This window comes from Ischnura elegans (assembly GCF_921293095.1).
Source record: "Ischnura elegans chromosome 13 unlocalized genomic scaffold, ioIscEleg1.1 SUPER_13_unloc_1, whole genome shotgun sequence".
NCBI lineage: Eukaryota > Metazoa > Arthropoda > Insecta > Odonata > Coenagrionidae > Ischnura > Ischnura elegans.
Genome location: NW_025791657.1, coordinates 1,719,066 through 1,744,890, shown reverse-complemented (window position 1 = coordinate 1,744,890; position 25,825 = coordinate 1,719,066). Strand labels below are relative to the sequence as shown.

Sequence of the window (25,825 nt, the reverse complement as noted above, 5' to 3'; positions counted from 1 at the left end):
TTGATGACAGTTCCCTTTGACATTTGATAATGTACATTCCTGTGATGTAAATACATCTGGAAATGAAATGTATTTGGTCTTTGGACACAGGTTAAAAGATATGTAGAATGTAATAGTGTACAATGGATCATGCAGTTTTTTTTATTAAAACTCCCTCTGCTCAAATAGTTCTGATAGCACGAAATTAGCAGTAGGTTGGGGAGTACATTGACATGATTGCCTTTGTGTTTCCTACTCTAAGAGCTAGTAGCATACACTATAGTGAGATAATGCATGATCCAATATTGTTTAATCATGAGTATTAGCTTATATCTCCTCTAAATTGTGTAATTTCTAGGTGCCTTGAAAAAGAGCCATTTTTTCCTGTGAACATGAACGAGTATTTTATTTTAATAAAAGGAACGCCAGACTCACAATTTTTTTTCGTCAACGCAAAATGATTTAATTTCTATAATAATGTCTATTTTTTTTACAACGGAAGATTTTTCAGATATAAATCTTCAAATGTGCGTAAGTGGCCTGCTCTCTAAGTGTGCCCCTACGGTAAAAATTAAAACTAGACGAACTTGAATGTTAGCCAATCTTTGCTTGCATTATCTTATACTAACAATAAGCATGAAAACTGCTGGAAACGGTTATCCTTTGTGCTGCGGTGTGATTATGCAGCCATTGGGGGCTTGATATTTTACTTTTTGAAATAGCATCAATTATTATTTTACACTTGGCGCAGCATTATATTTCGCTGATTTTTAATGCGTAATTCATCACCCAGGTTGGTATGAAAATTATCGTAGGACAAAATATAGTCGAGTTATTGAGGAAATTATTCATTAATATGTAACTTTAAGAGAAGAAAGTAACAAAAAAATATTTTTAAAATTTTTTCATCTTTAAAATGCGGGTAGTTAAAGCTAATTTAAGATTTTATGATAGTACCTGTTCATCAGAGTGAACAGGACTTTTGCGCTTCAACTGTTTAGTCATCCCAAGTAAACAACGAGAAACAATGCTACGGGACGTGCTGATGCCGTTTAAGAATATATGCGCTAGAATGTCATAAATTCTTTCACTTATATTATACATCTCGTGATTTTATGCTCTAAGTGCCAGTAATTCAGCGGCCACATCTGAAGGTACCCCAACCGTTTCCCCTGAAAAGTATATAGGGCATCGGCTAAAGTGATGTAGTGGTTATCTCGTGCTTAAGTAATTATGTCGTTTTTTGAAAAACTGGGAAGTTTAGCGATCAGAGTTGCGGGTAACCAGGTATTTCTTCAGAGCAGGTAAACGTCGGAGAACTCGAAGAACTGCCTAAACCCGTGTACTGTTTTTAATCCTTCTATATTTTTTTCTTGTACTTGCAGATTACCTGTCTCATGCATAACCTCACATCGGTGTGCAAGAAGTGTAGTGAATGCTGATGACTTGCGAAGTTTACCAGAGAAACCGAAAAAGCCACTGTCACCTTACTTTAGGTTCATGGCTGAAATGAGACCGGATCTGAAGAAAAGCCATCCAGACTGCAAAGTGACAGGTGATTGTTAGCTTTCCTTTATGTTTTCAATGAGTGATATTTTATTTTAATTTAAACTGTCTATTGAATACGTATTTATAGAACTGGCGAAGTTGCTTGGTGATAAATGGGAAAAGTTTCCTCAAGAAACCAAGCTAAAGTACTTGGAGGATTACAGAAAAGATATGATTGTTTACGTGGATGCAAAAAATAAATACGAAATGCAGCTGACAGACGATCAGAAGCAGTTATTAAAAAGAGCCAAAGAGGAAATGGTGGCAGTAAAAGAAAACCGAAAACTTAAAAAGGTACGTTCGTTGTGGAAAGATTCCTCATTTTTCTTGTGTCTGTGCAGTGAGTTTATCCTTAATATAGGTCTGTTTGCACGGTAAATTAACACGTACGGGTTCATGTCCAAATGTATGAACGCGAGAATGAACGTCAAAATGCACCGTGTAACCACGCTACTTGTGCAAATGCATGCACAGAAAATATAACCTGTTCTAATTTGGTTCATGCATTCGTACATGTTCCGCTCCGGTCCACAAAAATCATTCACGCAAACGTACATTAACTCGTACGTGTATCGTGTAAACGTGTGTTGAAGTTTTAATTCAGGAAAATTTATTTCCGTCGCGGTGCAACTCTGAATTCTTAATTATGTAGAATTACCCTTCTAGTCTATCTCGGAAACAAGTGAGATTACTTGCTCGTCTGCAAGCCGTTTGGCTCGGTAAGCTCTCGGCGAGGGTATTTGAAGCCGGCAGTGAAGGGTTTTTCATATCATCAAAAATTATTTGAAGCCAAGTTCAACGGTACTCATGATTTCTCGATCCCTTAAATTGGATAATTGCTTAATAATAGATTTACTAAGTTTTATTCCCGTAATGTGCATATTTTTTATATATTTTATTTTATTTAGCGGTTATATTAGCCTTTGACACCGTGAAAGTCACAAGACAGACCTCTTGCTCTTTTCGTCAAGGGAAAAAAGAAGTGACTGACAGCAAAATCAGAGAAAGCCACTTCCATCTAAAACCTAATCAAATCTATAGCTTCATCCTTGTCTGCTTATTACACCAGACATTAATGGGTATTTTTTATTTATGCTAAATTCACCCATCTTTCTCCTGTGTGCCATTTATAGGCACACATGACTGCAGAATTTTGACTTAAACATACTATCTCTAAAATACGGCTCATACCTTCTTGAATGGAGAGCTATCTACAACATATTAAAAAGGAGGAAAATGACAGGGGTAATGCATCGTCGAAAAACAATTGGGAAATTTGAATTTATTTAAATATTTATTTCTGAATTTCTTAAAACAATGCCATGATAATTTTTTCCAATGTCATAATTTGTAAACCTTTAAAATGAGAAATTGCATGGTTTTGTATTTTCCTTATTTCCGTTATTGCGATGTCTAATGTGGAGACACTGTCGTTGCATCCCAGTAAACTGTCACGTGCATTGCGGATATGGAAAAACAAAGGAATTACCTGAATTATGGAAAAAAGGGTTTTCGTTTTCTGATGAAATGAAGATGGTTTTCTAAATTTAGTAGAAATCACTGACCCAAGGGGTATATGGCTCGTCGAATTTGTTAGGAACAACAAAGATGTTGATTCCTCCCCATTTCATTGGGAAACGAAAATTTGTGCAAGCAAAGACGGCCTTTTATAAAGCACCAATTACAATACCATTTAATTAACCATACCATAATACCATTAACAATAAATTTCCCCTTCATGGTTTTTTAATTTCTGAAAAGTGGAATTCTTCAATTTTCGACCCCCTGCTTTTGAGACCGTTTAGACAGGTAAAATTTGCAAAGGGGATTATGACTATTATGAAACACTAATGTATGGAAGAAAGTACTGAAAAAGAGGATTCCAGTTTCAATCTTGTTGCACGATGCAGTCCAGAGATAATCAATTTAACGCAAACGTCTACAAAGGGAAAAAATGCTCCGTGATTCACAACAAAAATGGCCACCACATGTAAACGGTGTAGAATAATTTTTAAAAATATCTGTTTTGAACTTCCCATTTGTGTAGTAAAAACCTATAGAAAACATTAAAAATATTACAATTGGTCAAGCAACCTACCTTGGATCACTTCAAATGGATTGACCCATACATAAAAGTGGTTTGCACGAATGCTTCAAAACCGCTCCTCAACGTCAGAAACTACACTGTCAGGCACCACGCCAAGTAGTTGCGTCTCGCACAGGTTTCTCGGGTTGCAACTGCTGCAGGATGTGTATCCGTGATCACGGAGTGTGGTAAACAGGAACACGGTGCTCTCATGAATGCAGCTAGCCTCCGTTTTACGAAGGGGATTCAAATAGAAATAATAAGTCTGGTATAACCTAGCATTAACCTTTTCCCTACTGTACACGTATATATATGTGTGGACGTCAACTGACCCGGGAGACGACGGGCGTATATTTACGTGTGAGATTTTCCCGGCCAGGCGATCGAAAGCCGTATTTATACGTTTTCTAGCTCTCCCCCTTTTAGGATGGTTGTGGGTTTACCACGTCTTTGTCTCGGGACCCAACCCTTCGGGGTTTAGGATTAACCCTCGGGATCCGGGAGCAGGTGCCCGGACCCTTCGTCTTTTAGAACCCCTCTCAGCGATATGGGATAGTGGTCATTCAATTGTTTATAGAGTCAATTTTCGAAATAAATATTTGTTTATTTCTCAAGAAATATAGAATAAGAATTTAATTGTTTGTCTTTTGAGCTGCGTTTAGAATTTTTAAACGAAATTCTACGACAAATATTAACTTATATCTTGAGTTATGTATAAACATCAACATGGAAATTGTTGCTGCATTAAATTCGTTAATAATGGCCTTAGAGTTTTGTTAAAAATTTACAATGCTCAGATAAAAATGAGGAACTCAATTCAAAGTCTGTAATTTACGTGCAGGCGTAAATTATCCATTCGCTAAATACATATAAGCAATACATAAGTTGACCGCGAACCAATGCCGCAGGTATGGTCGTAAACCCGGAAAGGAGGGAGCACAACTACTCTCGGAGTCCGAGATAATGCGAAGTCCCTGCGTGGAGGGGTCGAAAATGGTTCAGGGAGACCCTTCTTAATGAATGTCCTCCAAAAATGTTCCGTACCACGAGAAAGAAGAGTCTACTGGGGCTCAGTACAGCAGTCATGTTAAGACGAAAACTCCATCATCTCGAAAGGGTTAATGCAGTGGTCATTCCATGTCAAATCAGCCAATGTTTTGACCAAATGACACCCATGGACTTCGATTTTCATGAAACTTGCCATGGTCATACATCCTGGTATAACTATAGATTACAATTTTAGCCTCCAATTGTCAATTGTTAATGAAATATGAGCAATTGAAATTTGAGCGTGACTCCTAAAGTTGCGCAACGTGCAATGCATGGTGATTTTTATTTTCCTCAATAACTCCATTCCCGTTGGATGAAAAGGCATGATTTTTTTTTCTCAAGCTAAGTGGTCCATAATGATCCCTCTATTATCATAGAATATTCACTGCATGAAGTAATTCAGCTGCAAAAAAAATAAAGTTTACAAAAAAATCTCACTTGTACCATTTTTCATTGTCAGCATCCACGGGGAAAGGCCATGTGAATACAGACTCATGGTTCAGTTTAAAGAAATCATTAATGCATGGGCAAAGATCCTGATTAAAAAAATCTGGAGTCCGATGTTCCTTTTAGTAATTTAATTTTACTGTTTTTACCTAAATTTTTAATGATATAGAATGACAGAATGAAACTTTAAAGGGGTGATGTACCTGAGAAATTTCTCAATTCAAATGATTTGATGACGGTTCCCTTTGACATTTGATAATGTATATTCCTGTGTTGTCAATACATCTGGATATGAAATGAATCTGGTCTTTGGACACAGATTAAAATGAATGTAATATGTAATAGTGTGCAATGGATCATGCAGTTTTTTAATTAAAACTGCTCGAATAGTTCAGATAGCACAAATAGCAGTACGTGGGGGAGTACATTCACATGATTGCTTATGTGTTTCCTACTCTAAGATACAGTAGCATACACTGTAGTGAGATAATGCATGATCCAATATTGTTTAATCATGAGTATAAGCTTATATCTCCTCTAAATTGTGTAATATCTATGTGACTCCAAAAAGAGCCATTTTTTCCCATGACGATGAATGAGTATTTTTTTAATAAAAGGAACATCGGACTCACAAATTTTTTTCATCAGGATCTTTGCTCATACATTAATAACTACTTTAAACTGAAGCATGAGTCTGTATTCGCATGGCATTTCCCTGTGGATACTGATAATGAAAAATGGTAAAACGAGATTTTTTTTGTAAACTTTATTTTTTTGCAGCTGAATTACTTCATGCAGTGAATATTTGATGATAATGGTGGGATCATTATGGACCACTTAGCTTTAGAAACCAAACCATGTCTTATCATCTCACAGGGTTGGAGTTATGGATGAAAATAAAAATCACCATGTGTTGCACTTTGCGGCACTTTAGGGGTCACTCCCAAATTTCAATTGCTCATATTTCATTAACAAATGACAATTGGAGGTTAAAATTGCACACAATCTCTAATTATACCAAAATGTATGACCATGTAAAGTTTCATGAAAATCCGAGCTGGTGGGTGTAATGGTCTGGCTGATTTGTGATGGAGTGACCTGCAGTAATTCCAATGATTTTGCAACCAAATTTATTTTTTTTATGAAGATCGTGGAAAGTATTGAGGGAAAGTAAAAATCACACAAAGATAATCCGCAACACATGTACACCCATGTCTCGTATAGCGCAAGGGATGCGTTCCTTGGGGTCTTTGCGCTATACGAATTTGCGTTATACGAGAGCGTTTTAACATTGGGAAGGTAGGGATGCGTTCCTGGTAGCATAGGTCTTTGGTATTGAATTTCCTCTAAAACATCTATATTCCCATAAAAAGCTTTAGAAAACATTATTTCTATAAATATTTATAGTTTAAAACATCTTTAAAGATAGTATTCACGCATTCAAAGACTTTTATTCACGTTAAAAAAAATTCTTACGTGCTTTCGAAATTCCATCCTGTCGTGCGGGTGGGCTAACATCTTTTATCTCAGGGGATCGTAATGCGTTGCCGGCAGTTGACGATTTTTCAAACTAGTCTAAAAACAACTGTTTTGTCACCCAGGCCCTTTTGTAGGTCATCGAAATGACAGGAAAATGATACTTCAAATGCCATTTCATAGCTAGCAGAGTTTATGAATGATAAATCATTTTAATTTGAAGTCCTCCGAGTCATTAGCAGCTACGTGAAACAGTCTTTAAATGCCTTGAAACCTGACCCAGGTTTTCCTTCCCTGAAAATGAATGAACGAGAATGCATTCTTTTCCAAAAGAATATCGTCTCGTCAACACAAGATCTAGTTGAGGGGGAAAGGAGCCACTTTCAATAACAGCTTGGAGTTCATCAGAAAATGTTGTGGTGGCTGCGCTATCTACACTTGCAGATTCACCTGATATCGCCGCACTGAAAATACCTGCTTGTCGTTTAAATTCTGGAACCAACCGCTTTCACTAAATGTCTCGGAGCGATTACCACTCTCGTCTTTTTGTACTGATTCACCATGAACTTTCCGTATGTGTAGACCGCTTGGTTGAAGTTGGTGCGGCTGAGGTCACTGATATTTTAGCTTCGTCTTTATTCAGAATAAGGCATCGTGAGTTTAAACTTCCACGCAATATCGCTTTGACGCTCTCCATTTTCAAAGCAATTGACCTCTCTCAAGTCCTCTTCTAGGTTTATGGTTTTTCTTGATAAATTCTTGATTTTTCTACACGCATTCTTATTTTTTGCCATATTCTCTTGGTTTTTACTCTGTATGACTCTATCTAAATCACCTTCTTCTGCTGAACTGTATTCCTGAGATGCAGAAGGGCTATGACTGCGGGGAGGGAACGAAGCCATTGTGTTTGAGACTCTATAGCGGACCCTTTTATGTGTTGATGCTATTCATGCGCAACTCGGCCACCGCTTCATTTCTCCCCCGTGAATACCGATGACCTTGAAGGCTTTAGCGTAGACGCCCCTACCTGGAAGTCAATCGCCCGGTAACCTACGACGGCAAAAATACGTCTCAAACCGTATTGCTGAAAAAAAACTCATTTCCACTAGCCCCATGCTTAATTAACGATCTAAATTATTTATTATCATTCTGTTAAGGAGAGGAGATAAATCTTCGGTAGGCCGGCTATCTGGACCCAATGACGAGTAATACTTTTGGCAATTGCACAGCAATGAAATTTCGATTAATATATAAACAAAAAAGAAGATTTGAGGCAAGAAATAATATTAATAGGCGTAAATTGATAGAAATTATGAGTGTACTTAGCGCAAGTTCATTTTTTATCACGAGAGCGTTTAAAATTTTTGATTAGGCTACACTGCGTTGCAATGTTTCCCCGAGGAACGAATTTGCGCTATATCGAAATTGCGCTAATCGAAATTGCGCCATACGAGACATGGGTGTATACCACAGCCGGATAATCAGGAGTCTGTTGTACTCAGTTGTGTTCTTGATTCTCACGCAATCCTTCAAATCGTATTTGTATTTGTATTCAAACCGTTTTTACAATTTATTAAAGTATGAATGGTCAAGGGTTGATAAATAAGAATCCAGGGTGGCGATGGCTGACCAAAATGATATGGAGAAGTTTTTCGTGCCCTTACGTTGTTTCTAATAAAATGAGTTGTAGCTAACAAACCTGTGTGACGAATTACGCAATGAACTCTGCATGTTCTTAAATGAAGTATTGAATTCACTAAATAAGGGTAATACCTCCTGCAAACAACTCTGCTTATGCATGGTTATATAGATGCATACCAATTCTATAAAGAAACGGAAGTCATGGTTTTCATTCCTCGGCAAATTTATCCTTGAAAAATGGTCTGATAGGTGGGGAGCTATTGTGGAAACGGACCAAAACTTTCATAAGCAAAGAAGTTGACTTACCCTGGATGTTGGTCTGAACAACAGAAAACCAATATTGTGGTCATTGTTTTTAGGTCTGGGACTCCTACAATACTGGGAAAACATTTGGCCACCTCAAAAATACTGGGCATAGCCAAGTAAATGACAATACTCCTTGCAAAATTGTTCTCAATTGCATGCCACCTCTTGGAGGACGTTGGAAAAGTATGTGACCATATTTATGTGATGAGTAAAAATTACAATTCACAAATTACCTACCAATCAATTGTACTCCACTGTGCCGTCAATGAAATAAAAAATTTGAAAAAAGCAAACAAGCTGTGGTTGAGCAGGGAAGCATAAATACTGCAGAAGAGAAACAAATAGCTATCAAAAATGCGTGCACTTATGGCATAGGTGATAGGTCATCATAAATTAAGATATAAATATGATCATATGCTAAATATGCTACATATTGTCTCAAATATGCTAAAATATTGACCCAAATGCAAATAGGGTAATTTCCTTCATCAGAGAAAATGAAAGGCATTGATTGTGATTCATTACCCACCATTACTGTATTCATAATATACAAATTATTTGGTTTTAGAAAGACCGGTTTTAGAAAGACCGGTTTAGACGAATGGTAATGGTCAATTTTATCCTCATTTGAAAAAGGCCAGATTGGCGCCCATGCGATGCCACTCCACATTACGTCACAGGGACATAGTTTCTATATGAATATATAGGATCTTTACATCGTCTGAGATTACCCATGCGTGCACGAGGCACAGAGCTCAGGGAAATATGTCTAAATAATCACCTATTAAAACTGGCTAAGGTTGGAAAGTTTTCTTCATTTGATAGGGTATTAATAATCATTATTTAAGCCAAGCGCTACCTGCTAGCAGGGTACTCTGCTACATGATAGCATCCTGCGTCATATCAGCGTTCAAAGCCTCGCCCCAAGGTCACCTCACTTGCGGCAGCGGGAATCAGAACAATGTGTCATGGAGTTTACCCAGCATTTATACTTACCTGTCACGTTTTCGTGTGCTTGAAAATATTCACTTTTCATTTAATCGCGAAAAATAGATATCGTCATTTAAAAATCTAAAATCGTGAAATACGTAGTCCAGGAGTAATAATCTTTAGGCAATAAAAATATAGGAAACCACCCTATTATAAAGTTGTATTAACTGAAAAATGGTGGCTGGACATCTTCTTCAAGATAAAAAATTGAGCTGAAATGTGGGCACATGGCTGGATATTCACTCCCTATGATGTCAAAGTCATCATTTCTGTTTATGCCTTTTGATGAACATAAATCATTTTTTCTTTTTTATTTTATGATCAATTTTGTAAATAAGGTGCAGTGGTAACAAAATAATTGATCACCAAAGGTAAGAGACATAAGTTTACACTTTAGCATGTGCCCAACACATTGGTTGCATGACTTTTGTATAGGTGAAACTTGTATGAATATGTGTATTCACCCATTTACTTGGTTTTATTGAAACTATTTTGTCTACTCATTTCTTATATCATTGAATTTATTACGTAATAATTGTAATACAGGGAAAGAAATGTGTTTGGCCTTAATTTCAGTATTTACTTTTGACCCATTTACTGCATACACTGCCATTAGGCTGGGTTGCCTAGGACAATAAAAAAATGGGACTCATTACTACTGTCGGCTTCAAAATGATGTGCCGCTGTACTTTGCAAATTTAATTCTGGACTTCAGAGCGTGCCATAATAATGAATAACCCGTTCTTTTAGAGGAAATTTTATTTTCAATTCTGATTAATATTTTTGTTTTATGAAAAATTCAAAAATCAAGACACTCGAGTGCATTAAATGAATCCACCCACTATAAAAGTAGCCTTTTTGTCAATTTCATGAACTTCGTAACACATCAGAGAGAAAACTACTACGTCTACAACGTTCATCTTCCACAATTAGATGCAAACATTAATGTAGATTAATTAAATGGCTTTTACGTATTTTTAGAATGCATATCTTGTTGTAAACTAATGAAAATGTTTAAACACTATCTAGTCCTACAGTTTACCCCGAAAGAAAAAAATTTAATTGAGAGAAACATTTCTTTATTTATTTATAAATTTTCTATGATCCATAATCTATGAAACTATTGATATTTGTAAATTTTAATAACTTTTATTAATGCCATGTTGCTAAACAGGGCTGTGTAGGGCCAGTGCCAGTTACCAGGAAGCAAAGTTACGTGCGCAAGACCTGGCAACACAGTATTCGTTTGCTCCGACGTATTTTTTGAATGTTCCTTAATAATCTATGCTACATAAAAATCACGTATTTTCGGATCATAGAAAAATTGCAAATAAAATATGGAGTGTTTCTTTCAATTTTCGTTAGTTTACAACAAAATATGCGTACCAAAAATACGTAAAAGCCATTTTATTAATCCACTCTAATGTTTGCATCTTTTTGTGGAAGATAAATGTTGTAGATGTAGTAGTTTCTCCTAGATTGAGTTCCAAAGTTCATGAAATTGACAAGACGGTTAATTTAATGGTACGCATAGTCATTTATTTCACTCAGATGTTTTGATTTTTGAATTTTGAAAAAGCAAAAATAAATCAGAGTAGGGTAGTTTCCTTCATCAAAGAAACTGAAAGGCATTGATTGCGATTGGTTACCCACCATTAGTGTATTCATAATATACAAATTATTTCGTTTTAGAAATACCGGTTTAGACGAATGGCAATGGTCCATTTTTATTCTCATTTGAAAAGGGCCAGATTGGCGCCCATGCGATGCCACTCCACGTGACGTCACAGGGACCTAGTTTCTATAGGAGAAGATAGGAGTTATACATCGTCTGAGATTACCAATGCATGCATGAGGCGCAGAGCTCAGGGAAACATGTCTTAATAATCACCTATTAAAACTGGCTAAGGTCGGAAAGTTTTCTTCGCTTGATAGGGTATTAATAAACCTTTTTTAAGCCAAGCGCTACCAGACAGCAAGGTACTCAGCTACCCTATAGCATCCTGCGTCCTATCAGCTCTCAGAGCCTCGATCAAGGTCACCTCACAAGGCGGGAGGGGGAACCAGAAATATGTCACACGGAGAGATTTCCTTACCCGTCGCGTTTTCGCGTGCTTGAAAATTTTCACTTTTCATTTAATAGCGAAAAATAGATATCGTCATTCAAAAATCTAAAAGCGTGAAATACGTACTCCAGGAGTAATAGTCTTCCGATATAGGCAATAAAAAAATAAATAGGAAACCACCCTATTGAGAATAAAATTTTCTTAAAAATGACTTATTATTCATTATTATGGCGTGCACTGAAATCTAGAAATAAATTTGCAAAGCACAGCGGCACATCAATTTGACGCCGACAGTAGGCAGGGTATTTAAATGGATAAAAAGATGGAGGAAAAAATGCACTACTCAGATAAGTTCAAAACTTTCAAGCTGTAAGGAATGGGTTTGTAGAGGTATTTTGTGAGGTAGAATAATCAGTTTTCCATGTCGAATTTGCATCTGTTAATACTAATTTCATGCATTTTCTCCTGTGCTTTTTCTCGATAGAAAATGAAAGATCTGGGAAAACCACGAAGACCACCATCAGCTTTTGTCATGTTTTTCAGTTTTAGACAAAGTGCTCGAGGGGATACACCATACAAGGTAATTTTCTTTGATCTTCCCACCCCGCCCACGTGATTTCCCTTCTCATACAAAATTGAACATTTGAATTTGAAATGTATAATCAGTATATTCTGTATTCAATTATTTCTGGTTTTAAAGGCTATTAGTTGAGTGATAAGATGACATTTGTGGAATAAAAAAAGGTACATTTTCTCCTCTTTTTTTCTAAAATTTTTCAAGAGTTAGAACCATAAATTTTTTATTTCTAATGCTCATCATAAGATAAGTGGCAATGTGTAAATTTAAAATGAATTCACTGAATGATAGTGCAGTTTAAACCATTGATTTACATATTAGGCAGTATTTGTTATTATGCATAATAATAAATTTATTACTGATTTGTGATTGAAAAACTTTGCTGTTTCTACAATTTGGTTTGTATTGATTTTTGTTGTTGTTGTTTTTTTGTTGATCCCCAAATTGTAGAAACAGCAAAGTTTTTCATTCACAAATCAGTAAGATGGATTTCTACAATGTGAAGGCCTCTACTATTCAGTGCATAAATTTATTAAGTTGCATACTTTGAGCACCTAATCTTTAAGGCACAATGGAATTTTTTCCTAATGTTTAGCCTATAAAATGAGGGCTTGGGGACTGCATTCAGTGAAATATAATATATTAGAAAATTTAACTTCAGGGTACATGACATTTTGTAATATGGTAGTTTCCTTCATCAAAAAAAAAAGGAAAGGCAATGATTGCGATTCAATACCCACCATTAGTGTATTCATAATATACAAATTATTTGGTTTTAGAAATCGCAGTGTAGATGAATGTTAATGGTCAATTTTAACCTTATTTGAAAAAGGAGTCATTCTATGTCAAATCAACCAATATTTTGACCAAATGACACCCACCGACTCGGGATGTTCATAAAACTTAAGATGGTCATACATTCTGGTATAATTAGAAATAGTGTAGAACTTAAGCCTCCAATTGTCAGTTGTTAATGAAATATGAGCAATTATTTTTTTAGGCGTGACTCCTAAAGTGCCGCAACATGCAACACATGGTGATTTTTATTTTCATCCATAACTTCATTCCTGTCAGATGAAAAGGCATGATTTTTTTTCTAAAGCTAAGTGGTCCATAATTATCCCACGATTATCATTAAATATTCACTGCATAAAGTAATTCAGCTGCAAAAAAATCTCGCTCGTACCATTTTTCATTGTCAGCATCCACAGGGAAAGGCCATGCGAGTACAGACTCATGGTTCAGTTTAAAGTCATCATTAATGTATGAGCAAAGATCCTGATGAAAAAAAATCATGAGTCCAACGTTCCTTTTAGTAAAAAAATACTCATTCATGGTCATGGGAGAAAAATGAAGTCTTTTTCACGGCACATAGAAATTACATAATTTATAGGAGATATGAGCTTATAAAAAATATTGGAGCATGCATTATCTCACTATAGCATATGCTACTGGCTCTTAGAGTTGGAAATACAAGAAATAATGTGAATGTACTCCCCCACATACATAGTGCTAATTTTATGCCTCCAGGACTATTCCTACTAAACTATCTCTTCCATGGGTAATGGGTAACTGAATTGTATGGTATAAAATGTAAAGGCAGAAGAGAGCCATCAGAACGTTTTCTCCAAGTGAAGTTAATTCATTTCTCATTCATATGGTGCTGCCTTAGTGATATCCTGGTTGAATTTCAGACTAGGTAACTCATGTTAGTGTGAGTGATAGTGAATTATGTTTGGTGAACCCTTCCTTGGAAAATCTTACTAGTGATGAAGATCAAAGTGACAGTCAACTCATCAAGCAAAAGACAGCCAACTTGAATGACATGCTGACTAAAATTAAGAATAATTTGACAACAATTAGCAAACATGTCAAAAATCAAATGTTGACCCTGGCCCCTTTATCTTGGTCTAGGAAAAGTTTTATGCGTAAATTTCATGTTTCAGTCTACATAGTGAGACTGGCAAAAAAGTTAATTGATGAGAAGGGAATGTTTGCTTTGCCACCACCATTTTTTGGGAAACCACTTCCAAACTCCACAGTAGAGATGTTAAAAAATATTTGAACTGGAAATATTTACAAGAATTCTAGACATATTCCTGGAGCCAAAGATAGAGTCAATGTGGGTAAAAATGAGTATATGCAAAAGAGGTTGATTTTATATAACCTCAAGGAACTTTACGTGCTCTTCAAAGAGCAGTATCCACAAGAAAATATTGGGTTCACCAAATTTTGTTCACTTCATGCAAAATGGTGTGTGATGGCTGGTGCTTCTGGGACTCATTCAGTTTGTGTTTGTGTCAGACATCAAAATGTGAAACTGATAATTAGTGCCTTGCAATTGAAGGAAACATATAAGGAGTTGATGGATATCATCATCTGTGACAAAAACAATGCAGATTGTATGCTCAGAAAATGTTATTACTGTCCAAATCCTTCCAGGCTAAAGGGTATCATCATTTCTAGATTTTGTGAATATGACCCTTCTGATACAGTGAAATATAGGTACAGTGGAACCTTGATTTATCGTTTTTCAGGGGGATGGATGAAAAAAACGATGAATGCGGGAAAACGATCAATGCGGGATTGTTTGTCCGGGTTGCCTATGTCCCAGGAAACGCTGGATTTTTGCGAATTATGACATTCATTAATGGATTTAAAAAAAGATTTTAGCTTATTGCAGGAATATTATTCCTGTATCGAAACACTTAGGTCATATTGTTGATTCGGATTATATCTCTTTCAAAAATCCTGAAGGAACACGCCTGCTAAAAAAAGGTTTTACTCCACTCGGAATTTTCACTGCTATTATGCATTTCTGTCCGATGTAAAAATTCTTATCCATCAAATGCCATTTCAAGTACACGTATTTACGAGAGAAATGTGCGTGTTATGCCTCAAACAACTGATTTCGCCGTCGCAGTGATTGGTTATAGGATGGATCAAGAAGGCCAAAAATAGTTTATTATTTGAAATGTTCCTTTCTTGCAATAAAATTTTTAATATGATTGCGGCAATGTGGCGTTAATCGTCAGCGGCACGCCCACCTGAACCTTGGCTTCATTTCACTTCTTGTTTTCACCAGGGATCTCGCTCTACCCCCACCCCTGCCGTCATGTGCTAGCGGACATACCGAGGCATGCGGTAATATTCACACATTTCTAGCCCGGATTCTTTTCTTCGTCTTAAATTAATTTCAGTCTATCTTTTAAAGTTCTCACTCGTGTCTTCGGAAGGGCCATGGTCCGAAGACGAATAAGAATAAAACTAATAAAAATGAAACCGGACTATTGAACCCGCACGGAAAACACTCGCCGGTTTTAAGTCAACCCACCCTGGAAAGTATGGAACCACTCGTTCGAGGTGAAGTTCGGTACTAATGCTATCGCGTACGGCGTAAGCAGAGCTTACTGCAGAGGGTGAAGCATGACCATAAGACTGCACAAATTTTTTTATTCTATGGAGAAGGCAGCTTACCCACTCATTTGTAACAATAAGTAGCGTAGCTGTAGATGAGCAGAGTTTTTGAAAAAAAATCCGCATCAACTGCCGTGAAGCTCACTATCAGCTGCAAGGATATCGATATTCACCAGAAATCACCATCTCTTATTATTCCAACTATTTCCTTGCTTAAAATGGTTAAATAACGTTATAAATTCTTCGTGTTTGGTATCATTCTTTTTTGAAATACGTGCACATTATTAATATCTCAATCTAATAAAAGTATAATACCAATTGCCGAAATTCATTTTTACATACCTTTTGGGCTAATCGGTGATTCATGCAGCAGTTGACCTCCAGAGGATCTTTGAAGCGAGTCAGCTAAAAAAAAGTCAGCGGTCGAGAAAGGGGGAAGCGTGAAAAAGGTTTCTTATGTTCTCGAGTAACTAGACCTTTTTTTTTATTTTGGAGAAGAGGAAAGCCTCAGACGAGGAGAGGCGAGTGCTGAATGGAGGGGGATACCGGATCTTGGGAAATGCGATAATGTGACTATCCCACGGCACTCAGCTTCTCCCTATTGTATTTCAATCTCCTGGGGAAGATTCAAACTTTGTATCTGTAGTTATTAGCCATAAACAACACGTTGTAAACACTTCGTCTTATTTTTGTCAAATGATGAATGCAGGAAAATTATACGACGGGACCGCGATCTTCAAATGATCAATGCGGGAAAACGATACTTCAGGGAATGATAGATGCGGGAAAAAATTACATTGTCTTTATGGAACTTAATTTTGGACCAGGAGCGGCGAACGATTAATGCGGGAACGATAAATCGGGGTTCCACTGTAGTGGGTTTCCACTGAGAGAACAGTACTTCCGTTGTTAACGTCACCCATTGATGGACTCTTGGATATTCTATGCCTCAAAATGAATAAACTGATACCACATTACTACGTCAATAAAGAACAATCCTCATATTTCCAAATAAACAAAGAAACCCTCAGTCATGAAAAGGCAGTTATCGTAATGGATTTTAGTGAAAACTTTTCATTTTAAATTCAGAATGAAGTTCAAAGTTAGCAGTGGACCAATATATCATCCATCTTGGCTTGATTTACCTGTTAAGAAAGATGGTATGTACTTTCACTTCCTCATCTAATTGTTTCATATCTGATGACCTTAACCATGATGTGGCCTTTGTTACGGAAGTGCAATGTCACCTAACAGAATTTTTAAAGAGAATTTCGCCTCTGATCCAAGAGGTTAAGTACTTCACAGATGGATGTGCTGGGCAATATAAAAACTACAAATTTTATAAATTTGAGCCATTATTATAATGACTGTGTAATGAATGCAACCTGGTATTTTTATTCCACATGCCATGGAAAGTCCTCTTGGGATGGTATATTTGCTACCATCAAACGAATTGCAGAGCAAACAACAAACAGTAGTTGGATGTATGAATTATGTAGAGATAATGTGAAAAACATCAACATCTATTACATTAAGTCTAGTGATTTGGCTTGGTCACACAGTAAACTTCTTGAAATATCCACCAAGGCAAAAACAATTCCAGGCACAAGAAACTTCCATCATTTTGTGCTTTTATTGGATAGAAAAGCCACTGCAAAGTTCACTGGCTTGGATGACGAGTACAGCATTATATTTGATTTTTGTTTTGAAACAGTGGATTTCCCAGATAATTTGGCTGTTGGTTCATATGCAGCTTGTATTCACAGCAAGCACTGTGGTACATTTAACTAGTGGAAGCTCTTAACTATGAAGAAGGTGATATTTCAGTTAAATTCAAGACACTTAAAGGGCCCTCACCTTCATTCTCTTGGCCAGAGAGATATAATATTTGCTGTGTAACACTAGGACACATATTGTGTGTGCTTAATTCTCCTGCTACCACAAGTTCTGGGAGGTCATACTACTTCTTGAGGAAGTGGCCAAAATTTAAAAAAATATTTAGACTTAGTGAAAAACACTAAGACATCTTAGAATGTGGTCAGCCAGTTAAAAAGAGGAGGCTCACTTTCAATTCAAGGTTGTAATTAAGTTGTACTGTTTATAACTAAATTTCCAATGCATCACTAAATGAAACATTGAAAGGGTGAAGTACCTGAGAAATTTCTTAATTCAATCGACGACAGTTCCTTTTGACATTTGATAATGTACATTCCTGTGATGTCACTACATCTGGATAAGAAAGGTATCTGGTCTTTGGACTGAGATTAAAGGAATGTAAAATATAATAGTTTACCATCGGTCATGCAGTTTTTTTTTATTAAATCTACCTCTTATCGAATAGTTCGGATAGCATGAAATTAGCAGTACGTGGGGGAGTACATTCACATGATTGCTTATTTGTTTCCTAATCTAAGAGCCAGTAGCGTGCACTATCGTGAGATAATGCATGCTCCAATATTGTTTAATCATGAGTATAAGCTTACGTCTCCTCTAAATTGTGTAATATCTATGTGCCTTGAAAAAGAGCCATTTTTTCCCATGACGTTGAATGAGTATTTTTTTTACTAAAAGGAACCTCTGTCTTACGATTATTTTTCATCAGAATCTTTGATCAAACATTAATGATTACTTTAAACTGAACCATGATTCTGTATTCGCATGGCCTTTCCCTGTGGATGCTGACGATGAAAATTGGTACAAGCGAGATTTTTTTGTAAACTTAATTTTTTTGCAGCTGAATTGCTTCATGTAGAGAATATTTAATGATAATGGTGGGATCATTGTGGACCACTTAGCTTTAGAAAAAAAAATCATGGCTTTTCATCTCACAGGAATGGAGTTTAGGATGAAAATAAAAATCACCATGCGTAGCACCTTGCGGCACTTTAGGGGTCACGCCCAAATTTCAATTGCTCATATTTCATTAACGATTGACAGTTGGAGGCTAAAGTTTTGCACAATTTCTAATTATACCAGAATGTATGACCATGTAATGTTTCTTTAAAATCCGAACCTGTGGGTTCCAGGGCCTGGTTGATTTGAAATGGAGTGACCCAAAGGACGGATTAGTGCCCATGCAATGCCACTCCACGTGACGTCACAGGGACCTAGTTTCTATACGAGTAGTCAGGAGTTTTATATCATCTGAGATTACCACTACATCCATGAGGCACAGAGCTCAGGGAAACGTCTCTTACTAATGCCCTATTAAAATTTCCTATGATCTGAAAGTACAGAGAGTCCTCGTTCTACGTCACCCCGTTTAACGTCAATTCGCGATAACGTCATGAAAATTTTGAGACCGTCATTCGTTTATCGCACCTTTGCTTTGCGATAACGTCAGGTCTCTTAAATTTCGCATGAGAAAAAATGCGAAGCGGCGGGCGTTGCAGGTTGTTCGTTTTGTGGGTGGTAATACAGTCACTCTAAATGAAGTGTAAAACGGTGTGTTTATTGTCACTTGCGATTACGTTTATTGCAAATTTTCTGCCAAATGAATTCTTCGGTAGGTGCGTAAATGTCATGTTAAGTTTTAGCAAATTTTACTTGACATAATGGTTTTCTGGAACCTTAAAAGTGATTTCAAGGAATTTTTCCGTGTAGAACTCGGAGTATTTGTCGTCACTTTTTTCGCCGTGTTCTCAATAATCTTGTTACCTGTAATTGCAACGATGTTTCAGCGATGATGATGCCCAGACGACGCTCGACCGGGTGACCACCATAGCGAAGCCGAAAAGCTAATGCGGGAAGATACAAAAATGGAGAAAGATGTACGTCGCTGCTGCTATTGTCGTTGATGAAGACAGGAACTCGTATTTATGCCATAGTTTGGCATTCCCATTGTAAAAAATGGCCCAGATATGATACGCTATAATTTTTTGGCGTAGGAATTGTGAGGTCTAGTAGCCGATTTTCACTTTTTACATTGTTTCTTATGGGATATTGTGTTTCGATGAACGTAATTTCATTTATCGTCACATTTTTCAGGAGCGATAAGTGACGTTAAACGAGGACTCACTGTATCCCTCGTTTGATAGCGTATTAATAATCCTTATTTATTCCAAGCTTTACCTGTTAGCAAGGTACTTTAGGCTACGGCTATACTCGGCAGCAAGCAGCCTGTGTCGTAGCGGGGTTCAAAGACTCGTACCCAGGTGGTGTCACACAGCAGCAGCTGGACGTCACACGGGCTTTTCCTAGCATTCATACTTAGCCGTCGTGTTTTCGTGCACTCGAAAATTTTCACTTCTCATTTAATTGCAAAAAAGTAGATATAATCATTTTAAAATCTAGAAGCATGAACTGAGGTGCTTGAAAAGTTTCACTTTTAATAAAATGGCAAAAAGTTTCATTTAAAAATCTAAAATCATGAGATACGTACTCCAGGAAATCTTTTGATTTTGGCATTAAAAAATTAGTAAACCACCCTATTATGAGGATAAATTCCAAAAACTTATCTTCATTTACAAAATTATTCAAGTAATTTTATAACAATTACTTTTAATGTGTGGTATGTACAGAGGACTTGTTAATGCGAACAACGTTATTACAAAGTTCTCGTTATTACGAAGCAAATCGTTGTTCTCTACATAGGTTTATCATCTTACAAACTAGGTCTGAGAACGCATCTAGTTCATATGTTGAAGTATTATTGCATTCGGGAAGTTATCAACCCTCGATTTCATCATGCCGCATTCTTCTATGGAGAATCTGAAACGAATTTTCTCATTTTTATATATTTGCGCTTAATCTAATCGTGTATATAATAAATATTTTTGAACGTTTCCAAAAATACGAGAATACAAACTTTGTTATAACGTACATCCGGGTTTTCGGTCCTGTGAACTTCATAATAACGAGTCTACCATGTAGCTTACCAGTCATGCTGACAAGTACAAATTATTTTGTTCTTGCAGTAATTCAAAAGAAAATAGCGACATATATCTTCTTCAGCTTATTTTAATGAGGAGGATTCTTTTCACCGCATCTCATATGGGTTTTAATATTCTAATGAAATTTTTGTTGGACCCTCCTTTATATCACATTCCATCAAGTTTAATTTCAAGTATAGCGTTGACATAAGACTAAGAAGTAATTGAGCCATTGCAAGAATGTGATATTTATTGATGTGATGCTGTCATGCACACAAAACAGGAGGGTGTGACTCTTGGAAATTGAGAACTTAAATAGGGTAGTTTCCTTCATCAAAGAAACCAAAAGGCATTGATTGCGATTCGTTACCCACCATTAGTGTATTCATAATATACAAATTATTTGGTTTCAGAAGTCCTAGTTTAGACTAATACTAATGGTCAATTTTAACCTCATTTGAAAAAGGCCATATTGGCGCCCGGGCGATTCCACTCCACGTGACGTCACAAGGACCTAGTTTCTATATGAATAGATAGGAGTTTTACATAGTCTGAGATTACCAATGCATGCAAGAGGCACAGAGCTCAGGGAAAAGATCTCTTAATAATCACCTATTAAAACTGGCTAAGGTCGGAAAGTTTTCTTCGTTTGATAAGGCATTAATAAACCTTTTTTAAGCCAAGCGCTACCAGCCAGCAAAGTACTCAGCTACCCTCTAGCATCCTGCATCCTATCAGCACTCAGAGCCTCGATCAAGGTCACCTCACAAGGCGGGAGGGGGAACCAGAAATACATCACACGGAGAGATTTCCTTACCCGTCGCGTTTTCGCGCGCTTGAAAATTTTCACTTTTCATTTAATCGCGAAAAATAGATATCGTCATTTAAAAATCTTAAAGCGTGAAATACGTACTCCAGGAGTGATAATCTTCCGATATAGACAATAAAAAAATAATAGGAATCCACCCTATTATGATTTTAGATGATTTATCTTGTGTCTTTGTAACATTAATCTTTTTATCTGTTTCTTTCAGGAATGGGTGAGCAAGTTGGGGAAGGAATGGTCAGATATGCCTCCTGAACTGAAAGCCACATACCATAGACAGTTTTCTTCAGCCATGGAAAGCCATCGACGGCAAATTCAGGAATGGGAGGAGAGAATGATAAGAATGGGACACATTGATCTTGTTAGAAGTGAGGCTCTAATTGAGCCAAAGGTTACCTCCAGGAAAGCATTCAGAACTAGGCTAGTGGAGAAAAACAAGTAATTTGGCATGTCACACACCCTTTTGTTGGTGAGTTCCCATGGGCCATTGAATGAATATTCTCATTGAGCCCAAAATTCAGTAACATCATTTCATCGTCGAAATGACATGGATCCTCGCTTCCCGCAAATCAAAGACTGCCAAGTGCCAAGTGTGCAACAATTGTCAATAGTAGGTGGCACTTGTGGTGCATCTGTATTAGTTCCACTTTTAAGCGACTGCTTACTTCTTCATTCATAGTGTACCTATAATTAAATCATAAAAATCATGTTCAGGATTTATTATTCATTCGTGAGAACCTTAATGCATGAAATTCAAAGGACCCAAAAAAGAACTTCATTTCTTTTTTGTAACTAAAATGTTTTCACCAAGTTTTTATAATATAATAAAGGTATATTTAATAACTTAAGGCTAATTAAGTGGATAATAAAACGAGTAATATTGCCACAATGCAACATAACTCAACGAGGTAGTGTAAACAAACAAAGATGCCAAACCGGTGTGAAACTAAGATAAATTGACAGGGCTGTCAAGTTGGTGGTCAGCAATTATCTATAAATCATTTTTCCCAATTAGATTAAAATTAACAGAGAAAAATGTGTCACTAGTTGAGATCTTTTTATTCATCCCAAATGATGTAGTTATGAAGCTGTCCTGCATTACCAGGGAAAGTTTTTAAATTCTATCGATACATAAAGAGTCAATATAACAGCCATTCTTCATATCACAGAATGAGGAACTTGCATGGGTCGTAGATTGCTCTAAAAACTATTTTGAATAAGTCAAATGGATACATTAGCTCGCAAAAATACCTTCAGTTTCTCCATTCAACATCAAAAGAAATAAAAATATTGCATTTAAAATCGAGAAAAATTTCTCTGAGCCGACCACTGCGCGAAGACACCCGAGCGTTGCCGAGGCCAGGCGTGACGTCATAGGTGCCTAAACAACCGTAGGGAGTAGGGAAATATGCTGAGCGCATGGTGTAAAATTTGTTTTGAGGGAGTATTTAGCCGCTCATCGTCACTTTATTTTGTTCTGTTATTCTGGGGCAAGTTTTCCTATTGCTATTGTGCCTAGATTATTACTTGGGATATTAATAATGCGGCATCGGGATAATGAAGTACAAGCGTTTCACTTCGTATGTTTTCGTTATCAGAAAAATGGATGATAACGTTGCCACTCGTTCGAATAGTACACCTGAAATTCATCTACATCTACAAAATACCCCGCAATCCGCCTAAAAGGCGTGTGGCATGGGGTGTTAGGACACCAGCCTTTTTTAGGACACCAAAAATTGATGCCACGACCCTCATGGAATTTGTTAAGACAAATTATTGCTATACGTCGGCGGAAAATCGAGTTGTAAAAGAAACTTGTAATACTGGAGGATAACGATCGTAAGCTGTGCTGTTGACATTAGAGTAAGCTGTGCTGTTGAATTTGGCAACGCCGGATTAACGGAGAAGGTAGTCCTATCCGTCCTACGGTACGAATTCACAGCAAAACAGTCTGCACACAATCCACATGTGAGATCGCGAATCGGTTCCGCTGCCAACACACACTCAAGCTACAACCTATTTCAATAATATAGGTAAATCCATAAACAATATACTAGCATATACCATAAAAATATAGTGGGAAACAGGCAAATACTCTTATCAAAAACTGGATGTCACTATCACATTATTATATTCATCACGTACAACTTACAATAACAGAACTCGTTATGATGAATACAACTATTTATTCACTGATTTAAACCCTTAAATTAGCCCACACAAGTGACACAGGTGACATTTCTCACTACTATTCGTTGAAATAATGGAATAACAAACTTCACACACAGTTTTAATGTCAATAGCGTGATCGTGAAATGTCATATCTACGGTGAACAACGGAGATTAGCACGCCACTGACAATTTTTACACTACTTTTAGACATTTATCGATAGCGTAATAGCCCTTTTTACAATTCAATCACGATGGAACACTGATAACTCTTGGCCGATATTTTTCAACCTTGTCAAACTTTGTGCATTACAACCACTGTCACTGTGATTATTAGCAGTAGCTTAACGGGAGATGTCACGTTGAAAATAACACTATTTTGGCACAAAAATGTTCCTAGATGTCTCAAATCAGCGAGCAAAAGTTGCATTGACTGGAATTCACCCCATAATACAAGCACCGACAGTCCTAAACGACGAATTCTCCGGTACCTACAAATAAACGGATGAAGTTATTGTATATAAAAGCTAAGCGGACATTAGTAAACATCAAAATCGTTCTAATTACATACTTAAATGAATGATATGCCGTCGATAACATCAACTTACAATTAACGTATCCCCCTTCCAATGGCCGTGGCTCAGACTCCTACAACGATGTTATTTAGGTATTATCAAATTTTTGGTTTAACTGCTCCAGTTTTATATTTTATGCCCTTACTCAGATATTAATATTATAAATAATGCAAAATACTAGGGCTTCCAAGCCTCTATCGTCGGATATTTATCTTTAAATAGAAAATAATCAACACGTCTAACAAACGAAGCTCTCAGAACTGCTGGCAACTATTACAAACAATCACAACAATAGCTTCGCGTGATGTTTAGGCACCTTTGACGTCATCGAGGCTTCGTCGGCAGTGGCTTGGGGGGTGAGGGAGTTTTTCCCGCGCTTTAAAATTCGTTATATTTATCATTAAATATCTCGCGAAGGAAAACTCAGATTTACATGCGGTTTTCTTTGTTGTATTCAGAAAATGATTTTCTGTCCGCCTATGAAATAAAAAAAATTCATGCAAGTTCCCCATTATTCCATTTTTAGTAAAAATTTCATGCATGGTACAGCTATTTTCATTAATTTAAAATTAGTTTTAATTTTTATAAATTACATATTGAGCCATTGTATCTTGTATTTGTCGAGTTTATCTAACTAATGAAAGCAGCATTTCGAAGCGCAGGTTCTACCTTAAGTTCCTCATTGCGGAGAAAAATAAGTATCAGTGGGGCAAATGGGTATTAAAACTTCGTGAACGAAGGGGAAATGTTTACGGCAGATTTTGGGCGGCTTAGGAAGGAGAGGGTTAAAATACTTACATATATGACAGAGATACCCTCTTTCCTCATACAACTTAGAGATTTGAACAACTGAAGGTGATTCAGTTCAGGTTTTCACTAAGCACCAGAATTAAACCTACCAACTCATTGTCCCTGGGTATTTGGCAATCTGGCACAGGAATGTATATTTCAGTCGCTTGGGCTGACCATGTTAACTGTGAAGTGGTATCAATTACATCTCGAATGTACTCCTTAGTCCGCACAGAAGGCTCCGACTTCTCATCAGCAGCCCCATCTCCTTCAATATTCTGCAGAGAAAGTAACAGTGATAAACAACTCATCCCATTAAAAATCAACAAATAAAATATACTCCTAACCTTTATAAAATAATATGTTAAACATATTGTCTCTGCTTCTTTATAAAAAGTGTGTGTTGTCTGCATTTCAGGTATTCAATCACTGAAAAGCTACAGAGACGGCTGAAACAAAATTTGGCAGGAAGATCCTTCATATATGTAACTGAGTTAACATGGTGTCTACTTTAAAATTTCCCAAGGGCGATGGACGTTGAACCTTCAATGCCAAATAAATGATAGTGCTGGAAGAGAAAATGCTGATAGTTCAAAGGTATAAATAATCCCTTGTTAAAATATCTAGTATGATGCTGGGCACGATATGGTGGAAGTTCTTAATATTGTAAATATAAGACATTACAATATTTCCACTGAGTTTAGCTGAACACTCAGTGGAAATATTGCAATGTCTTATTTTAAAAACATAGACTTCTCAAAATAGAGATTGAGGATTCAATTTTTTGCAGTTAAGAAAATGAAAAAAATAACTCTCTTATTCTTACACTTAAGTTGCTTCTGCAATTAAAATTTTCAGAGAAGTTACTTACAAAATGCCAAAATTACTATTTATTCTTTCCTCAACAATGAAGTCTTAGATTAGGAGCTACTGATGTGGAACATGTTTTCAATGTATTTCCAATGTTCTAGAACTCTTGCTATTATTAAAATTTGAACTCTGGAAGATATAA

General features: G+C 36.6%; 1 protein-coding gene across 2 annotated transcripts; it reads left to right on the top strand.

The window, feature by feature from the left end:
• The first annotated feature begins 988 nt into the window (after positions 1 to 988).
• Positions 989 to 25,825, top strand: LOC124172152 (transcription factor A, mitochondrial-like). Of its 2 annotated transcripts, none has more exons than XM_046551566.1 (6): positions 989 to 1,133; positions 1,365 to 1,534; positions 1,616 to 1,821; positions 12,074 to 12,169; positions 21,489 to 21,749; positions 25,232 to 25,825. In XM_046551566.1, exons 2-5 carry the CDS (start codon positions 1,480 to 1,482, stop codon positions 21,720 to 21,722), a joined length of 591 nt encoding a protein of 196 aa, XP_046407522.1. In that variant the 5' UTR covers positions 989 to 1,133; positions 1,365 to 1,479; the 3' UTR covers positions 21,723 to 21,749; positions 25,232 to 25,825. The 2 variants fall into 2 exon arrangements, with proteins under 2 accessions (XP_046407522.1, XP_046407521.1); XM_046551565.1 differs by having other exon boundaries at positions 989 to 1,283.